This window comes from Halictus rubicundus, chromosome 4 (assembly GCF_050948215.1).
Source record: "Halictus rubicundus isolate RS-2024b chromosome 4, iyHalRubi1_principal, whole genome shotgun sequence".
In the NCBI taxonomy this organism is placed as follows: Eukaryota; Metazoa; Arthropoda; class Insecta; order Hymenoptera; family Halictidae; genus Halictus; species Halictus rubicundus.
Genome location: NC_135152.1, coordinates 21,283,270 through 21,303,409, shown reverse-complemented (window position 1 = coordinate 21,303,409; position 20,140 = coordinate 21,283,270). Strand labels below are relative to the sequence as shown.

The window sequence follows — 20,140 nt, the reverse complement described above, 5'->3', positions numbered from 1 at the left end:
GAGGAGGTACCGTGCGCGTTGTAACCGCGTAACCAGATGGTAAGAACTCGAGTCGCATGCATCACTGTCGTGCAAATTGCTTTTACTCTCCCCCGCACACTCTTTCGTCACCACCGTAGCCCGCGTTCCTACCGTTTGATCGTTCCTAGCTAACCCGTGCCAATACCACCGAGAACGCCGCGTGATATAGTGCGAACGATTTCCACCCTCGAAAATGCATTCTCGCATTCTCGGCCCTGCCAAATATCCCCGCCGCTCTTCAAATTACAAAAGACGCTGTCCGCCGGTAAACCAGTCGGCGAGATATCGCTCTGATGATTTAATTGGTGCTCCGTGTTAGTACAAACGCATGCATTTCAAATTACAAACTCCGTCCAATCTCCAACACACCAGCCCCGTAGTCCACTGTTCGGTAACAAGAATACAGTAATATCTCGATATAGTATTGTGTTTGGTCTCATTTCAATCGGAAAAATCTCACGAACATGCTGGTAAAAGAAATATTTCATACAGAAATATTTGAAAAAAGATAATTTTGCTGTAACTTTGCAAATATCATGCGTGTCCCTTCCACACATGCATATCGAGACATTACCGTACTACTAAATAAATTCCAGCAAAGAAATTCGACGTTCTCTTCGTTACGTTCTTGTACATCTTGTTGACATCTGTTCTTGTCATTTAGCAATAGAAATAACGGAGATCTTGATAGAAAAATAGTGAATGATCAGAACAGTCGACTATCCATCGGCATCATCGAATAACAAGGGGGAAGAAATTCAACGTGAAGCAGTTAGAGGCGATGTGCCAAGAGGGCAATGCAAACAGGGTGGTTCATCAAGGTCGAGATCGGAGCAGGACAATCCGAGAATTGCACCCGCGGCGAGACACGGTGCTATAATTAAAGCGCATGACGTCAGGAAAAGATGAAAGAACAAAAGCGACATGCTTAGAGCGAAAGCAAAGCAGTGTCGGCAAACGTAAGCTGTGAATGCTCACCTGGTCGCCGTCGTGTCCTTGCCAGCTGTCGTGACTCTGCAACAAGGAGAACACAATATGAGTACGGTAAAAAGCGTTAACGTCGGACAAAGCGCGGGAGGAAAGTGTGCGTTCAAAAATTCATCCGAGCAACTAGACCCCCCGACTTCCCACTTAAAACGGAGTTCTTGTTCGTTACATCTACCCGAATGAATTTGTAACCGCCCTCTGTCTCTCTGTCTCTGTCTCGAGTTTACGTTTGCCTCTTCCGATCCGAAAGGAAGAGGTTGGGCTCCTTCACCGGTTGCGTTTCAAATAATAATGCCCGACGACGTTTCCGCTCGAGATACAGATGCTTCGCAACAAATTTTTACGGCCGTGCTCGTGCCAAATGTTCTGCAACGCGTTTTATTTGCTGTTGGGACCGTCCAGGGGGGCGGAATCCACCTGTGAACTGACCACATCGTCATCCAATTTTCCACTCTTCCATCCCGGCCATGAATCGCCGAGATTTATAACCGGAAATTTGGTCTATGACCATTCGCGTGATTGCGCTCCTGAAAAACTAAGAGAAATGGCCCGTGACGGTGGCGACGAATAAATTTCTATCAAGCGCAACCGTCGGTATCGTTTTATCTCATAAATCGCCGAGGATCGAACCGTCTGTTAATTTCATATATAGATTCATCTGTCGTAAACGACACGGTGAAACCTTCGATATTGGAAGTAATAGAGAAACATAAAGCTCCGGGTAATACCACGGCTACCGATACATTTCGGACAAATCGACGCGACCGGATAAAATCCGTCGCGATTATCATGACGTGAACTTTGACAATTATGCATCGATTACTTTTCGAAAGACTAATAATTTTCAATCGAACGTTCTCCGCATCGTAGACCAATGATCCTGGACTTCCTATCAATATATTTCAACAACAAGTTTGCCGCACGCTCGTCTTTTTCATGTTACGAACAATTTCGAGTTTCGTTTCGACCGACAACATTTCCAGCTTCCGGTCCGTCGAGGTTTGTCACGGTTCCGCGGATAAATCGAAAATAGTGCAGAAATTGATGCGACACGGAAGGAGAAGCATCGATCGTTAACGGGAAAGATTACTGAGAAGTTGTAAACTGTTTTATGGTGCATTGTTGCGGGGAATTGTTTCGCGGTAGAGGGCGCCGCCTCTTTTTCAGACAAACGGACGAATTCGCGCGAAAGCTCGTAACTCCGTTACGGTTCATTAAATCGGTGTAAATAATAACACGGGCTGTATAGGCTGCTATTTTATCGAACACGGAGGTAGACCGATGTCGGAAGTATAGGCGGCGGTCGCTTGGTTAATGTTCAACCGCCTTGCTAGATTTATGACGGCAATATAGGCGGCATGGAGCACATTGTGCTTTGCACCCGTGAGCTGCAAGTTGATCCAACGTGGCATTCGAATGTGTGCGATATTCTCGTGTTGCCGAGTGCGCGTATATTGAAGAAATCCTTGTCGAAACATTCAGGTCATAATTTCCGCGAAAGAAGATACGGTTACGCGAGAAAGTAATACTTCATCGGGATAACAATCTCGCTCCGCTTGCTGGCAAACTGCTGCTCTCTCAATTTTCAACAGTACTCGAGGAGACTTTGCATCTCTAGAACTTGGCATTGTTCACAGAGTCTTTACAAACAAATTTTTATTCAACGAAACAATTAAAAACGATGTGATCTGGGTTAGGTTCAATGTGCGAATACTTGTTTACATCGATAAATATTTATTTCGAACATTTCAAAGATTTTGATGTTCCAGTAATCAGGCAAAAATTAATTTTCCTCGAGAACGTCTTAACGCTAAGTGCGGAGACGATGATAAGGCGGGTGGTAGAGCACATAATGCGGATGCTGACGATAACGTATCGCGTTCTAACGTGCAAGGTATACCGAAACGCGATACAGATACGCCGAGGAAATTATTCCCATGATGAGGGTTGATACCTCTCGACCAGTTACTATCAAAATCCCATTACAAGGCGGAAGCAGTGCCTCGGGCAAATTCGATGGCGCAGTTGGATAATACCGATATCAATTTCACGTCGCCGAGGAAAAACAGACGTCGTATAAACTTGTTCCTACCTTCGCGAGACGTCGCACAGAATGGATCCCTCTGATAACAACGCACGTAATGATTGTTTCTTTACGTTCATTGCGGAACACGTCTATCCCTCATTTATCATAATTCGATGCAACTTCGTTCGCCGTTTCCACATGAAGCAAACATAACGCGTTCGTAGACGTAACATAAATTCGAACCGTATTTTTCGTAACGAATAGTCAATTTTAAACCTGAGAAAAATAATAATACTGTATACTTGATACTATGATCTGAACTTCCACTTGTTTTATGTCTGTCTGTCTTATTCTTATTGTTCTGTCTTATTTGACCGTTTCAGAACGGGTATCGACATAGTGGACCACGTCAAGACCCGTACATTACAAAAGATCAGTATGAATTCTTTCACTACTTAAGGCATTGATACATAATTTAGTCCTTTGAGGAAAATACTGATAATATTTTTAAAAGTGCTTGTTCTCGAGGGGTTAAAGTAGCTTATGTATGTATATGTTAAAGTAGCTAAAGAAACACACTCCTTTCGCTTTTTTCACTTTTACATTTTCTTTTACTTGTGCTTTCCTACGGTGCGCAAAGTTGGATCCACTCTGCGTGAACAAACAGAGTGTATCCTCATTGCCTTGTGATTTTACCTTCCGGTAGCACAATGTTTCCGGTCCCTTTATTTTTCTTGAAGTTTCGGACGTAATAAAACGGTAGATATATATATTTCTAATTGAAAGAGTGAAAGACGGAGGGAAAGAGAGTATGGGGGGAATTGCGCGGGTTGACAACGGGAGATTTAATCGTTTAATGAAGTTAAACACCACGTAAAAGTCGGGTAAAAGGCCGGACTGCTGGCAGACGGAGCCGAGGTAGAAAATGGAACCGGTAGCCGCGGTAGTATTGTTTGCAGAAGTTGCCGGCAGGAACGTCTAATGAAACATCGGTTTTCTGTTTTGCTACCTATCGTCTATGTTATCATAACCGCGGCCACGGACGATTTGTAAAACCGACACGGCCACGTTTCGGAAAACAAACGGCAAAACGATCGAATATATTTTCGTCGATGTCGTCGAGGATTTCGCGTCTGATACGCATGCCTACTATTTTTCGTTATTACGCTATCGGGCTGACAAAGGCGGTCCTTTCCGGACCGAACTTAATTGCGAAGTTTCTACCCGAGCAAATTGGTATATTCGTAACTTTCGACAGCCACGGGGATGATACCTGAACCAACAACACTCGAAACTTTTCTCGTTTCAGATCAACTTTGTCCACGGAGTGCTTTACTTTAATTGCAAAGATCTTGTTTACATTGTGGTTGATCCGGCTGCGCGGCGAGGACGCGCCGAATTTTATTGCTCTCGCCGAATCTCGAAAAAAAAAAGAATCGTAAGAATGCGAATTTATAAGAATTCTCCACGCTCTTCGGAAGCTGTAAAACACGGCCGAACGGCGAACTTCATTTTTCATTATCGGAGGTACGACTTCCGTTCTGCTTTATGGAACGTATAATGGCCCCGACGCGAAGGGAGCAGATACGGAACGTCGTCGTAGGAAGGTATAAAAAAAGCACTTATTCTCTAACAACTTCCCTTCTGCATTTTATTCGTGACCCTGCGCAGTCCGCGCCATTCCAGTTTTTAACTTCGAGTTTATACGCGCGCGGAACTTCATCAACGAGTGTATATCTAAATCGAAGAATTTTACGTTCGATATTTGCTGGTAGTGCAAGCCCGGGCACGCCGATAGTACGTTTTTGAAAATTGAAGGAGCGACGAGCGGGGGGGGGGGCACGGTCAAAAAATTCGTAACGCAAAAACTTTGATAATGGAGAAACCAGGTTACCGTGGAAAGAAGCGGCGTGGAGCGGCGACGAGATTTATCGGTAATAAAATGAACGGTGACTATGCCTAGAGGACAGAACACGAAGCACAGGGGGCAAAGGACGATATTCACTAAGGGATGAGAAAGGATATGCGTTTCCCAAGGTAGCTAAAACTTACGAGGCACTCCGCTAAGTTCTAAGACCACAATTTAGCGTCTGAGGGGATTAGATCGACGACGTACGAGCCACCGAAGACACCGAGTATTAAATCGACTGATACAGGATTACTACCAAAATGGCGAAAGCGATCGAAAAACTCGTTAAGCTCGAGTCAAACGACTCAAAAAGAAAAGAATTGTAATTTATAATTTGTAGGCAAGCGCGATAACAATCGATAAAGGGATCTCTCCTACCACCGGAAACTTTCTTTTAAAGTATGTAAAATTATGCATGTCTTTTAGGACTTTTCTTTTTAAGCACAAAAGAGAAACGCAACGCAAGATAAATGAAACGGACGTAACCAAAATTTGATCACAATCAATGTAAATATGATAAAGTTTTTATTAATCTAGATAGACTGGTTACTTTTTTTTTTATTTACAGTAGTTTTAGTACAATTTTATTATAGACGAGAGGAGATAAATAATAATACTGTAGAGTCCTTCGGTCTCTATCCGGGCGGGAGCTTTCTTAACTGTAGCTGAACTACAGCTCGGGACAAGCGTTAATAATTAAGATGTCGCATACGCCGGCCAACCATGTACAATCAGGGTCACAGAAGATCCTCGAACGGACCGTCCGGATACTTCACAAAAGTCTTCGTAATGCCGGATTTACGTGAATTCCTGGATTCCTGCGGATGCTTCGGCTTGAGCTTTTTGTTTGTGCTTCATCGTCCTTCTAATCCCGGGCAGCATGCGACTGCATGTCAAGCAAACCAAGCTGAGAACTTTATTTTTTTGCGTGTCCGAATTTCCTGGTTTTACGGATAATGGCCGCGAGTAATGGCTGCCGGCTCTGGAACAGTTCGCTTCCACAGTGCCGGTTTAGTTTTGTTTTAATTGCTTTACAACTCCGGCCCGAATTCGCGGGTTGACGTTTCACCGGATTAGGGGAAAATCTATTCAACCCGCCAGCTTATTGACAATGTTTGGAAGCGTTGCTGTTATTGACTTTTCTGGGATTGAGTGACTTGTAGGGACTTCAATGCCGGGCTAAATAATTGTAATTACAACTCTCCCTTGTTCAGTTCGCGCGATTCTGGGGACACGAGACGCTGGCAAGCTGTAGATGTTATTTCCTATTGGCTTGCAACTCGTTACGCCAACAGAGCCAGAGACAACTGCCCTAACCATAAGTATACTTTAGTACTTTGTACTGTATTCTAGTGTATTCTATTGTAGTGTCGTTAAGCAGTTGTTAATAAGAATTTCGCTGGGTGAAGTGTACAGGTGCTAAACAACAGTACTTTGGAGGTGATTTAAATGAGCAATTTTGATCAATCGTTTCCGCGTGCTTTTTGGACCGGGCCACTTTGAAATGTCTCGCGCGTGGTAGACGAAATTGAAAATGTTCAACGGTGTTTGAAAGCGTCGGAAAAAGTTCCGGGCGACGAGAAGGCTCGTTTTAATATGTCGGGAACGGGTATGCCGCTTAAGAATATTCGGTCCCCCATGGGATTCCATGTAAGTCTGGCTTTACGAGATAAGGTAGAATTCCGGGATGCCACGAGATCCTCCTACACGAACTCCTTATTTGTTACGACTGGGTGTAGGGGCGCATCCGAGGGATGACACGGTCCCGGATCAAGTCGGCAACTTTGTCCCCGGGCTTCGAGCCTGGTATTTAATGCCGCGTCGAAATTTATGCTACGACATGAGCCCGATGTGCCACAGGGAGCTGTAACGTCTTCGAGGTTATTGTGTCACCCGCGTACTTCTCCGAATTGCACGCGAGAATTAGCTGCGTTGTTAGAAATTGAGTAGACCGGGCTACGGATTAAATTCTTACAAATTTGCATAATATGCCACGCCGAGCACACGCCGCGCCGTTCGGCAGGATACTCTTTTGACGTTGTTGTTTCATCCTCCGGCTAAATTGCTTGCAATCTTAAAGAAGTTATTGCCTTTTAAAAAATGGCCCAATATGTATACAATCCCCTGACGCTTTCCGTATTCGCGGCTTCCTAAATCGATCGGTTAAAAAAGCCAATGGACGAAGGATCGAGTGCCGTCAGGACGGAATTATGCCACCGCCGAATGAATTATGTCCGTTTCCGATCGGCGGTCGAAAATAATCCATCGCTGACTCGACGAAAATGGGCTATCGTCGTTTTCGAGCTCGTCGTGATGTATTCGCCGAGCCTTTCAACGGACGTGTTCGGTTATTATAAATTGCGGCGAGCGGAAAAAGTCGGAAGTACGTTCGGGAATAAAGCGTCAGACTGGTGAAATGTTTTTCCACCGGAGCGCGGCGATTCGTATCCGGCGGATCAATTTCTTCTTTTTTGTTTTTTTTTTTATATCGTGCTTGTATTAATTGCGCGCATATTTCCGCGCGAGCCCATTGTAAAAATACCGGTGTAAAACGGAAGACTCGGATATCTTCCTAGCTGAAGCACCGGCCGAAGGCGGGAAAAAAGAAGCCGGAAATCGTCGCCGTAAACAATACAACGTATTCCTTTCACTTCGTTACCCCGGGCCAACCATACAATTTTATCGGCACGCGTTCCCGCGCTTTTACTGGCCCGTTTTTACGCAGGCCGGTTTTTTTATTCTTTTCCTTGCCTTGCCCGCCCCGCCTCCTTCTATTTTTTTCATTTTCGATTTGCGAGCACCGCGGAACATTGTTCGAAAGCTCTATCTCATGCAGGTTTACGATACGCCACGCGAAATGCAACGCAACGCAATGCGAACGCACGCGGTCCACGGTTATACGAGGCGGACAAATGGAAAGAACGCGCGGATAAAAGAACAACGACAGCAGATCTATTCATCGGGGATCGTGATATACGGAGAATGATTTCGAATGGACTGCCCCCTTGCGGCAATAGGAGCGGGTCGCGCGTGGATTTTCCCCCGACAGCTTTTCGATTAAAGGGAAATGGCTAACGACGGACATTGTTTCCGCGCACCCTGTTCAGTTTGTAAACCGAATGCGCGCGGTTCGACCGTTTCGTTTCACCTACGGCAACTGGATAATCCTACTTTTCTGGTCAACCGCTCTTCGCGAACCTGTCTCCCTCCGAATCATCATTGTTCAGGGGAAAGTAATCTGTTATCGGGAGGGTTCAGAATATGGGGCAGTCTGAAATCTACGCGAAAAGGGGTGCCGTGCCCTCTGTCCGCAAACCTTATAATTAATTACTATGTTGTCTTTCGAATAAAGGTTGCTATTAGCGCATTAAGAGTCGATCTAGTGAAATTAGAAAACTTTTACATTCTGCTGTATAATTTCTTTCTAAAAGTAAGTAATTATATTTTCTGAATTATACGTATTTAAAATCAGAATTTTACAAGCTTTTGTTATCGTAATTTCGTGTTAATTTACGCGAACTCGATCAGACAGTAATTAAACATTAATTGAGAGTTGCAATTTTTCCGGCACATTTACGAATTCCATTATTTTAACGAGCATTCATTCCACATAACTTTGCGAAATGTAGCCGGGCGTGCAGCCACATATATGAAATCATGCTTGAAATTATTTTAAACTAAAAATTTCCGGCAAACTCGACGGTATTTCAATCAAATTACATTGTACTCGCTATTTTCTCATTCGACAAGTTACAATGGATTTCGCTCGCCGCAACAAGGCGGACATTATATCATTCGGGAATATTTCAACGTCCGCTGAAAAATCTAAACATATTGCACACCGTTCGACATTTCATCATCCTTCAAAAGGAACAAAGTCGTTTTACTGAAAGCGCGCGACCACAGGCAGTCAAAGTTATACACGTGATAAATTCAGAACGGTGGAAATTATTCAATAAAAATTAGAACGTGGCACGGTGGTTAACGCGATCCTATGACATTTTCGAACCGATAGAAATGCTCCAATAAATCGGTTGGTAATTTCGGGGACCGGTCAAAATACGGTTCTCGGGCATTGTTCCCGCCGTCGAAATCGATACTCGCGCAGCAGCAATCTTTCCCGTCGAACAGATAAAACGTAAATCCCGCTGTTATATCAAACAATCTATAAACGGTTAAGTGAGTGGAGAGGTGCATTTTAATGGTAATTACACGGGAACGGAGGAGACTATGAAGCGTAATCGTCGAACGCACCGGCGATAGCGTCTTTCGTCTGGAAAACAAAAATTTACGAGCTTCTTCTCGCAAAGGCGGATTTATGGCCGCAGAGACACGGTCAGCGAAACATCGAGGGGGTGGTCTCCCCGTTCCAGACTCAATAAAACGCAGATCCAACGTCATCGTTAGCTCGTCACTTGGTATCAGTCGAGCAAGCCCTCGGATCTGCCCGATGCCCGGGCTTTCTTTACGATTATGGAGAAGTGTGGTTATGAAACGGAACGTAAAACTCTCGTTACAAGGACGTCGAACTTTTCTAGGCGGCACGTACAACCCGTGCAGCTCTCGTCACGCTCGTTAATTCCCTCCGCGTGTACCGAATCCCCGGACATCTTCGTTATTTTATTCTTTGTGATACAGTCCGGCCCTTTGTTTCTGTCCGTCCCACGAACCCCTTGTCCGCGTGTTACAGGATGCAAGAACCTCCGCGCTCGCTCCCTTTCAGCGTTTTCGCCTGCACTCCGTGAATTACCAGATATACCGGCATCTAGCCAACAATAAGTTAATACGGTTCGGTACAAAGCTGATTTATTTCAACCAACGGGGAAAAAATCTTTGTGGAATCGCGTGCTTCTTAGCGAGGCAGGAAATTAAATCTTTGTAAAAGTAAAATGCTGCCTTTAGAACTTGGAGACCTCTATAAAATGTTCTACCTCTCCAAGTTACATTTTACCTCTCTTACCGGTGTTACCTCTACAACTTGAGGTAATTGCTCTGTGCACATACTCAGAAAATTACTCTGTGTAACTATTTATTTCGTTTGAAAATTACAGCACAAATATATTTGGTAGATTTTTGTCTGAAATCTTCGCCACGAGACTGACCGAGATAAAAATGTTATTTAACGCGTATAACTAAAAAGGAAACGCAGTGATCGATGCGAGAAAACGATAAGGAAAATAACAAACAATTCGAACGCAGAGAAATGATTTTCGACGCGTACGTTTTCGACATTTTTATGCTGTTCCGCGAACGCGCCGCAATTTATTGCGTTCCATATTGAAATCGGCCAACAATACGGCAAAGGAAAAAATACCAAGTATTCGGTATTGTTCTTGATACGCGGCGAAGCGATCCGTGAGAAATGTACCATCGTTTTCTAAACAACGGAAAATCTATTGCCGTCAACGCCATCGGCGTGTAAGGAAAACAGAGAGGAAGGAGGACCCGCGGGAACAATGGGAAACGGCGGTGGAAGGAAGCACGCAGTTCGATATTCTGTCCTCGGCATTGCCGACTTCTTTCGGCTCTTTGTTGATTTCATTTGGAGATTACCAGCAGAAGCCCGCGAATGGACTGGAAAAATATCTGCCGGTGATAATTTATTCGCGACGAGGGTCCGAAGTGTATTCAGTAGAAAAATTAATATTTTCGGACGGTTCGTTCCCGCCGGGGGAACGGCATTTGCAATTTCAATGTCGGTATCAACGCGTAAAAGTGTTTCGTTTCTCGCATTCAAATCCCCCCCCCCTCATCCCCTCCCCCGGGGGTGGCGTTTGTCCACGATTTAAATAATTCCAATTTAAATACCGTCGCGTCTTAATCGCTTACAGAAGATGCGGCAAACTCCCGATGCGGTGAATTTTAATGTCGCGGGGGTTTAAAGCCCCGGGACTGGACGGCTCTCGGTCGATTAACGACAAATCCACCGATCACTCGCTGAAAGATTCTATCTTAATTACTGTTCGAGAACGATGTTCGACCCGGCCCCGGGATCGTAAAGCTTTCTTTTATCGTTAATGTCGAAAGTAAAATGCAGAGCCAGACGCTTAATCCAATCGGCGAGACTTCGCCGGGCCGCTCGTTAATGTCCCCCGATAATAAAGTATAGGTGCCGATGTTCGAGACGACAAGCCGCAGGCCCGTTTCGGCCCGGCCCAGAACAATTGAAATTCTATCAAACGCATCGGGAAGCGGCTCCGATATTCGGGTAATCTCGTTCTAAAGGAATTTTTACTGCGCTGCCGACCGGCCGTGGTGCTCGAATCGATAGCACCGACTAAAACCTACGAAAAGTTTTAGCAAACGATCCCCCGATGCTATCTCGAAAATTAAAATGCATATTTCACGTAATAAGTTTACACTCAATTTCGCCCCTCAAATTGCCCCGCCCGTGGTGCGCGGTGTACAGAAGCCGTTCCGCTGTAGATAAAAATATTTTACGGCTTTTTACGCGATATAAAGCATGCCGCTTACACGGTGTACAAATTATAAAAAAACACGCATAGTCGGCGACATTTTCGAATCGATTCTCGGGGTGATGATGACCGTGATATCGCACTGTCGATTTCGCAGATCGTTATTTTAGTTTTATAAAATAACAAACTGCGTGCAGAAGATTACTGGCAAATCGGGGTCGGTAGCTGATATTTTATGTCCGATCGCTTGTTACTCTAAAATCGACGCGATTACGATTATCTCAAAAGATCGTTTCTGCGGAAAAACACGATATAGCGTTTCGTAATCAACGCTAGAACTATCGAGCACTAAATACGATTGATATAACAAAGTAACGGAAACATTTTTATACCTAATTTCAATAACCGTGAATGAAAAGATCGATAACAAGCCATTTTGACCTGTCCTAGTGCTAATCGGTATACCTTTATACGCACTGATTACAGAAGATGAGTATAACCAGCAGAAGTAGGAGCACAAAGTTGTAATTTTGTAGCGATTCTGCGAGCGGGAAGGTTCTGCGGATTCTTCGGGAGTCCGAAGATCCATTAAACTCAGAGCCATTTACCCCGTAAGTCGTCATTGGTCGCTCCCTTTTCCCTTCAACCCCCGCTGACAACCATATACCATCCTTTGACCCACTTCGGGCATTCGTGTCCCCTGTGAGGCAACCTTAAGCTTCTTTGAAGGGCTTTGTGTACCTTTTAAGACAGACATAGACACAGATTGCCCTGTGGGGCACTACTTCGGCTCCGTTGAAAGCGACAGCAACGAAACCACGCCTGCTTAAGACCCTTTACAGGACCCTAACTGGATTCTTAGAACTATCGATGATGAATTCCCTAGATTGAGAGTAGCTCGCTTCTCTGTTTAGTTCAGACGTAGTTAGGTTTGAAGAGTTGCCCTCTGGGGCAACCGGGAGCGCTCCTGGATCAAATGGGACTTTTACTAGACTAGACTCACAGACTTGATGTACTTATTCCTAGACTGTAGCAGCGCCAGCGGACAGAGGCCCGAAATAAAAATATCAAGCCTTCATTAGTGGGCATTGGTTCATCGATTTGGTTTTATTTATCTTCTCTTTAGTAGAAGATTGTCGAAATTTTTGCACCGTGTTGTATCGAGACCGTGTTTCTAGAATATCGTGTTACAAGACTATAGCGGGATGAGTAGACAAAGGCTCGAAATAAAAATATCCAGCCTCCATTAGCGGGCATTAGAGTTCGCCACTTGTGCCGCGAAATTACCGCGGATGGGTTGGAGCTCCTCTCTTCCGGTGCGGAGATATTGCAAAAAATATTAGCGTACCGCCGACGTGGGACTTTCTCTTTCCATCCCGCATGTAGGACGGTTGTGTAGCCGGACACGAATGTTTACAGTGTACACGGGAACACGAGGCTCGGCCGGCGCGCATCACGGCCTTCACCATTTTCGCCCGTTTACTACGGAATGCAATTTCGTGCCGCGTCGGCGGAACAACCTGCACGACAGATTACCGCTTTGTTTGCCAGTCCTGGTACTTCGAAACGCAATAAAGATCTCGGTTCTGTCGTGCACCAGGCATGGACCCCGGAATACATGCGCCGCGCCTCGTCGCGCCGCGCCGCGCCGCGCCGGTGCATCGCAAATCGGGAAACGATACCGTTTAATTCTCTCGAAACATTGCGTACGGGGTCAGTCTTTTTCCGGCGGCCCTGTCGCGCCGCGTTTTAATTAAATTTCCCCAAAGAAATTCCGCCCGGAAATGTTTCCCTCGCAATTCCGTGGACCCAAGAATCTACAGGCTGCATTTTTGTCAAATCGACTTTGCGCCCCGGTCGGAACCGTGCCGCTATCATTCATATTTTTAATTAACAGCAAGGCTGGCGAGAGTTGTCTTTCATTTCTGTCTGTTATATATCCTATGAACATATGTCTGAAATCTTGTCAGACATTTCGAAATGGTAATTTTAAAGGTATTTAGTAAAAACTATGCTGTAATTATATTCGATAGAAGAATGTAATAATTTGGTTAAAAAATTGTAAAACCGCGTTGAATTTTGAGTCAGGAATACGGAGGGAAGCTTCGCGGAAAATATAGAATTACACGCGAGTCGTGTAATGCGAAGTAAAAACGACTATAAATTCGCGGCGCTCATTAGTTTAGTAATTACGGGTGAAAACGCGATTCGTAATAGGCGGCGGGGGTGTCAGAAAGTTTCGCGGCCATCGTGCCGGAAATGATGCAAAAATTGTCGGGCTGTAACGGGCGACGGCCGGCCATCGAGCAGACACACGTTCGTTACAATTATCGGTAAAAACAACGAGCGTCGCACGGAGATGGCGTGGCAAGTCGTTAACCGGCACGAGAGACGGAATTGAATTCGAATTGATTTCGGCAGGGAGAACAAAATTAAAAGACAAAATCGATTTGTCTTCGATTAGCGATGCTTTTCAGAACCGGGGTAACGAGCGCGAATTCGAGCTTAAATTCATTGTTAGAACTTCTCGTTCGTCGGACGGAAAAATTAACGACCCCCCGGTTCCCGTCGATACGTCCAGGCACCGGTAACACTGTAGCAATTATTCCAACGAGAAAATATTTATTTCATCGCGAACATCATTCCGTGCCGTTGACAGTTCCTTCAAATCGAATTCGGGACATCCGCAATCTGCAGTGTCCCATTTTCGCTTCGATGGAAATTAGACGCCGCCATTCGTTTCGGGGAACACGGCACGCTCTCGTTAAACGCAATTAACGGCGGGTTGTATTGTAAATTAAGGGACGCGAATATCCGCCCCTTCGATCATGAAACGTACCTAATTCTCAGTAATTATATTAGCTGTGCAAATTAATTCGTCACCCTAACGAGAACTCGTTCTTATCATAATTTCATAAAAATAATGATTCTACCGAAGTTTTAAGTTTGACCCTTTAAGACTCACGCATCCAATTCCTAACGATGCAAACAAATAATTTGCTTATTAAAACAACAAGATATCGGTACATACCAGCGTTGCGTTTCCGCAAAATCTCCCTCAAAGGGATTACATGACGTCACGTGCCGAGAATTGTCCCACCAACGTACCAATAGTGAATTGTACCTAGTAGCGTCACGATCCATACGGTAGGATCGTGATAAGATCTCCATTCTCAGCACAAATAGCGACGTCACTGTAAGGGTTAGACTACATTATAGCTTCACGACGTCACTCAGGTTCTGACTATAGCAACCCCCCCCCCCCACTATTTACCCCAGAAATCCCTCACGTACAATTTAGTCCGAGGGGAAAAATATTTCTAACATTTTCGGAAATCCTCGTTCGCAAAGGACTAATTAATGAATCGTCGATGTCACGTGCAACGGGGGGCGATAGACACCTAATTCGTCAAGGGGGGTACTTCGTGCCGCAAAGAACTGCCCTCATTACGATTATCCAACGGGCCAGAATGGGGCGTGTCCTTGGTCCGAGGCGAAATTTTTCGCCTACGTCAGAGGATATCGGGAGCGTGTCACGAAAATTGCTAAGCAAACCGCGTGGACGTCGCGTCGCGTCGTGCCGGTCGGCGGCCACTTTGATCCTTCAAAAGCGTGGGCGCGGGCGCGGGCGCGGGCGCGCGCGCGCGTGGTAATTGTCTCTCGGTCGGCCGACAAATCCCGGACTCAATTCGAGTTCAATCTCGGTGGCCAATCAAACGCGTTTCAACAAAGGGACTCCGCCGGTGGTGGACACCTCGCCGCACACAATCAGGATGTGCATTTACGATGCATGCAGTTTGCAACAATCTCACGGAGGACGATTCACGGCGGCGCGCAACAACGCGCCGTCGATGTAAATCGAGTTTTGGGACGCAACAAGGCTGCCGTAAAGGGGCGAAGATGAAGGGTCACCGGGCTCGATCGAATTTCCGAGGTTGAATGCTCAAAACTACGCGTGTAACGCGCCGCACAAAGCTTCGTTATCATCCGGTATTACCGGAGTCCGGGTTAGGCTGAGATTGTCCCGTGCTGTGTCCCTGCGGGATAGAAGCTCGGCTGGAGACCAGTCGATGCGTCTGTCAGTCTTACGGGACGCGGATGCCGTGGAAATGCTGGGGACAAACAGTTCTCGATAACTATAGCTTGTTAGTTGGAAAATACCATCGCCGGCGCACCAGTTTATTCTGCCGGAACGAGTGGGAGCAAGGTGAAAATTAATTTTCTTGAACAAGATGCTAGAAAGCGGAGCTCGCCCGCCACCGAACAATGGATTTCTATGATTCGTGCCGAAGAAGATTCCACGGCTGAGATCAAAAGTTGAAAGGATCATCGTCCTCCTAACAGCAGGAATCGTTGATAAGCTTTTGCAGTTCCATCTATCCTGCACCCTTTTTTGTTAACTTTCAGATTAATAACAGCCGATTGTTAGATTCCCAGGAATACATACTTCATAAGTACCCAGCACCGGAAGCTGCTAGGATTATTCTGCTCCTAACAGCAGGAATCATCGATAAGCTTTGTTGTTTCATCCACCTTGGAGCGTTCGGTGGTGTTTCGATGAATTGTTAATTTAGCATTAATAATTGGATTATCGGTTTCTCAGGAATACTTTGGAAGTATCTGGTATTGGAGGTTGATAGGATTATTGTTCTCCCAACAACAAGGATCATTGACGGTTCAATTCTCTTTGCTGCAGCGTGCGGGTGAAACGGTGATCAATTCGATGGCGTTCCCATGATCATAGATGGTTACTTTTGTAATAGCGAACTGTTAATTCTGAATCAATAATGGCGGGTTCTTAGTTTCTCAGGAGTTCAAAGTGAACGGTATAGGGGATCCCAGTGTGCGTCAAAGGATAATCGCTGACAAGGGCAATTGGAGGATAAGAGGCATTCAAGCTAGTTTAGGGCTACGCCATCTTGACTGTGAAGTATCCATTACGTGGGAATAGTCCGGGCGCAGCAATATATCAGGGTTCGACGCAGCCTCGCAGAATCTCGACGATTTAATTATTTAAATGTAATCCAGACACGGTACTCTGTATGGTAAATTATTCAACTGTGGATTTACTTCTTCTTTCGACTGTCAGACAAACGTACGGCTTCAGACGGCCGGAAAGTATACGTTGAAATTCCCACCGACCGGAGTCGTTTCCCTCCCGTCGTTCAATCCGAATGGCGATCACCTTCAAATCGAATTATCCATATCATCTGTCGCTTGAATTTCTAAACTGTCCACGTTCCGGCGAAAAGCTCTCGCGTTCCGTTTATACGCGCAAGCGTTGAACTTTCCAATAAATGCATAAACGAGCCGTTCACTTGCTACGTACTATATTTTCCCGCATACATTTTCATTTCATCGAGATCCTTTGATGTTCAAAAATTTGGAAATACAATCCGTGCACGAGCCTTTATACGCGTATAACGCGTATTTGGAATTTGGTACAATATTGATCGTATGAAATTTCGTGTTTATTAGTTGGTTGAGCAGTTCGAGCAACACCTTAGCTATTTCCGGTAACAGTTCACACGTTTCCGCCGTTCTCGGCGAAGTTGCCGACGGAGCAGGCGGAAGTTATAGGGACGAGCATCAACCTCATGAATAAATATACCCTGACGGCACTTCCAAACACGAAAGTAGGCGTAGAGGTAAGATGGAGGGAGTAACATTCATCACATTCGCCGACATCTTCGACGCTCAACCAACATCGACGCCATTTCCCTTATCGTTTCACGCGGGCTAGACGATTTTCGGAACTCTGCCCGGGGTCTGGCTGTTCAAATAGCCGCGTTTCGATACCGTCGCGAAAATCCCGGTATATCGCCGTTGTTTCTCGACGTTCGCGCGGTTCAAGATGGTGCGCGACGAAAACGGGACCAGGTGTAATTAATATTTAAGCGGCAGCCCCGTATCCCGCGATGAATAAATCGCTGTTGCCTTCCCTGGTAATATAATCGTCCCGCTCCTTTTTATGCAAAACACCATCGCCCGCGTATTTGTCGTAAACTTATTCCGCTTTAAAATTCTGAACATCGCCGGGCTATTGATTGCGAAACTTTCGTACACTGTTGATGCAAGAAAGTCTGAAAGGGCCGAACGCTAATATCAAGTATCCGGTGCTGTTTGCCCTTTGAAAGCAGTTTCCATAAACACGGCTGCCCGGGAACTTCCCCACCGGCTAAACAAGTTTCCGTTCTTGTCTTTTTTCTACCCTTGTTGCGTCCGCCGACCGGTGTTCCCCGCGATAGCCGTGTGTTTCGAAGTTGTTGCGTTCGTTCAACGTTTAGAATCCCAATTGCTCGTTTCGCCGGTACACCGTTGCCGAATTTACGAGCCGGATCCGTTTGCACGCGGCTCCGAAAGACGCTGCGAGGGTCTTTCACGCATCGGGAACCATCATTCTGATCCATATTCGACGTCACGCCCGACCGATTATCGGAAAAACAGACACGGAAACTTCGATTGATGTTCCAGAGCGAACTCGACGTAATTGTCGTCGAACTTTCCGCCAGCCAGCCGAATACCCCCGGGGCAAAGGGCAGGCCGCGAGAGGAAAGTTTCCGAGAAAGGTATACAGTGTACTCGAATACATTAAAAATTATTCACGGTCCGAAGTTATACAGTCATTTTCCGCTCTGATCGCTCCGAACTCCCGGCGACTTGAATGGACTTTCTTCGTCCCGGAGATGGAGACGACGCGTTCTAACTTTTCGTTTTAATTTTCTTTTCGCCGCACAAAGGTCCACCGGGCTAAGTAGTTTACGCATCGGTCTCGTTACTTTCCGATAAACGACGCGATGGCCTGTGGGTCGCCGTGTAATCTTCCTCGAAGTCGTTTTTCAATTTTAACGTGACCTCCGTCTATCTTGAAATTCGAGGCTGACCGATGACCTCTTTTCGTAAATGTCAGCCGAAGACCTCCTGATTTTTTAATGAAATTTTTACCGACATATTCGTGACCCATATTTGCTTAGTCCACGGTACACTAGAACGGAACGCGAGTGTTTGGATAATAGAACACCTACTCACAGTGCTGGGTTGGATCGCTTCAGATAGAATTGTGGAATATGTGATGTATAATAATTGAAAATTCAGATGCCATCGGTTCGAATAATCGAGGATCTACTAAATCGTCAATTGTACAAGCGAATGTGCTTGTAATTATGTCGCGTTTGGTCTCACTTTAATCAGAAAAATGTCGCAAACACGTTGATAAAAATTTCATAAAGAAATCCTATCGAGACACAACTGTATCCACCGAAGTATTGCAGAAATCAATAAGTACTTTCACAATTGGTTTTCTGCTATCGCCAAATAGTAAAATATTTCCTCGAGCAAATCAGAACTCGTTACGCGTTTACGATCGACTCGAAAAGTGTCTGGTATTTTGGTCGGAGGAACTTGGAGGTGCACTATTCATTGGATAGACAGTCATTGTCGTTAAGGCGGACATCGATGCTCGAGCAAGAACATCGCCGACATTGTTGAGAGACGCGTATTGTCGAAGTGTGTTTCCACTTGTTCGAACTGAAACTTCGAAACTTGCAGCGGCGCCCCGGCATTGTGGAACAGTCGCTTGCAACAGAATGCACTTCGCGTAGACACGAAATCTGCCTACGCAATGGTGCACGTAGAATCACACGCTTGCTCGGCTTCCTCCCGGCAAACGGAATAATATTTATACGGTGAATAATTCTGTTTGGATGAAAATTCAACCCGCGGAACCTCGCGGAGCGCATGGATGAAGCGAGCAATCTGTTTTTGGTCCGAAGCGTAGAACCGAATACAGGATCCATTGTGATGCGTTGCGTTGCGTCGCGCGAGATGAAAACAAATGCCGTAACATTTACAGAAGACAGCCCACAGATCGGATCTTTGCGAGCAAGAAACTCGGAGAGGCTCAATCGCACAGAACTTTCAAGCGAAATGAGAAAGAATCTTGCAAAAAGAGTATTCAATAAATTTCTCGCGTATATCTGTAATACTAAACGAATACACGGAAGGAAGTTCTTTGTTGGCAGGAAGACTGAAATAAACTTTATGGAATTCCTCCGTTCTCGGATACATTGTCCAAACGCAGGGCTCTGTATCCCTTCGGCGGTGTTCCCGCGATGACTACCGTCATAATGGCCGTTTCCATGGGGATGTGCGTGGAAAATTTGTATCCGTGACGCAGTCCGTGCCGTCGGGAATTCGAGAAAAGCTCTCGTTGAATTACGAGCCACTAAAAGAGGCTACGCGCCAGTCGTTTTCCCCTTATCCAGACCCAGTTCCGCGTTTCGCGTTCCTTTTCTTCGCCCGGCTTTTTCTTTCCGGTAGGTCGGACGGCCATGCATTCCGGTTTGCAGGTGGGAAAACGGTGGAAAACGGAGAAACGAATTTCCTCAAGGAAACGCACGGCTCCGCGATAATGGATACATCCGCGGCCGCGGTCCCAACGTTCCGCGGTATTTCGTATTTTACTTTAATTCCGCGAAAGTTTATCGCCTCGCAGATAAAGGGCGAGCTCCGGGCTCCAATTTGTTCCAAGCTGTTTCGGGGCACGGGAACGAAAGTACTTGTCCTTTACCATGTACCGTCTACTATGTCGCCGCGCCACGCGAAAGTAATAGTTCGTAACTGAAAGTATTCGGCCTCGTTCTACTTGCGGCGAACGACGAGCCACACGGAAGAACACGCTCCGATGGAATTTCCTCGCGGTATGATGTTTCCTCCTTCGTTCGTCGTGCTCATACTCGCCCGCAGACTCCGCCGGTGATTACATTCGCCACGGAACTTCCG

The 20,140-nt window shown here is 45.7% G+C and overlaps 1 protein-coding gene across 21 annotated transcripts in view; it reads right to left on the bottom strand.

Moving 5' to 3' along the window:
• Dlg1 (MAGUK family member discs large 1) overlaps positions 1–20,140 on the bottom strand; it is a 797,939-nt gene that overhangs the window by 178,814 nt on the left and 598,985 nt on the right. For all 21 annotated transcript variants that reach the window (XM_076787382.1, XM_076787375.1, XM_076787389.1 and 18 more), the window contains one exon: positions 1,000–1,035. In XM_076787382.1, the coding sequence (XP_076643497.1) occupies positions 1,000–1,035 (36 nt within the window). The remainder of the gene's footprint in view (positions 1–999; positions 1,036–20,140) is intronic.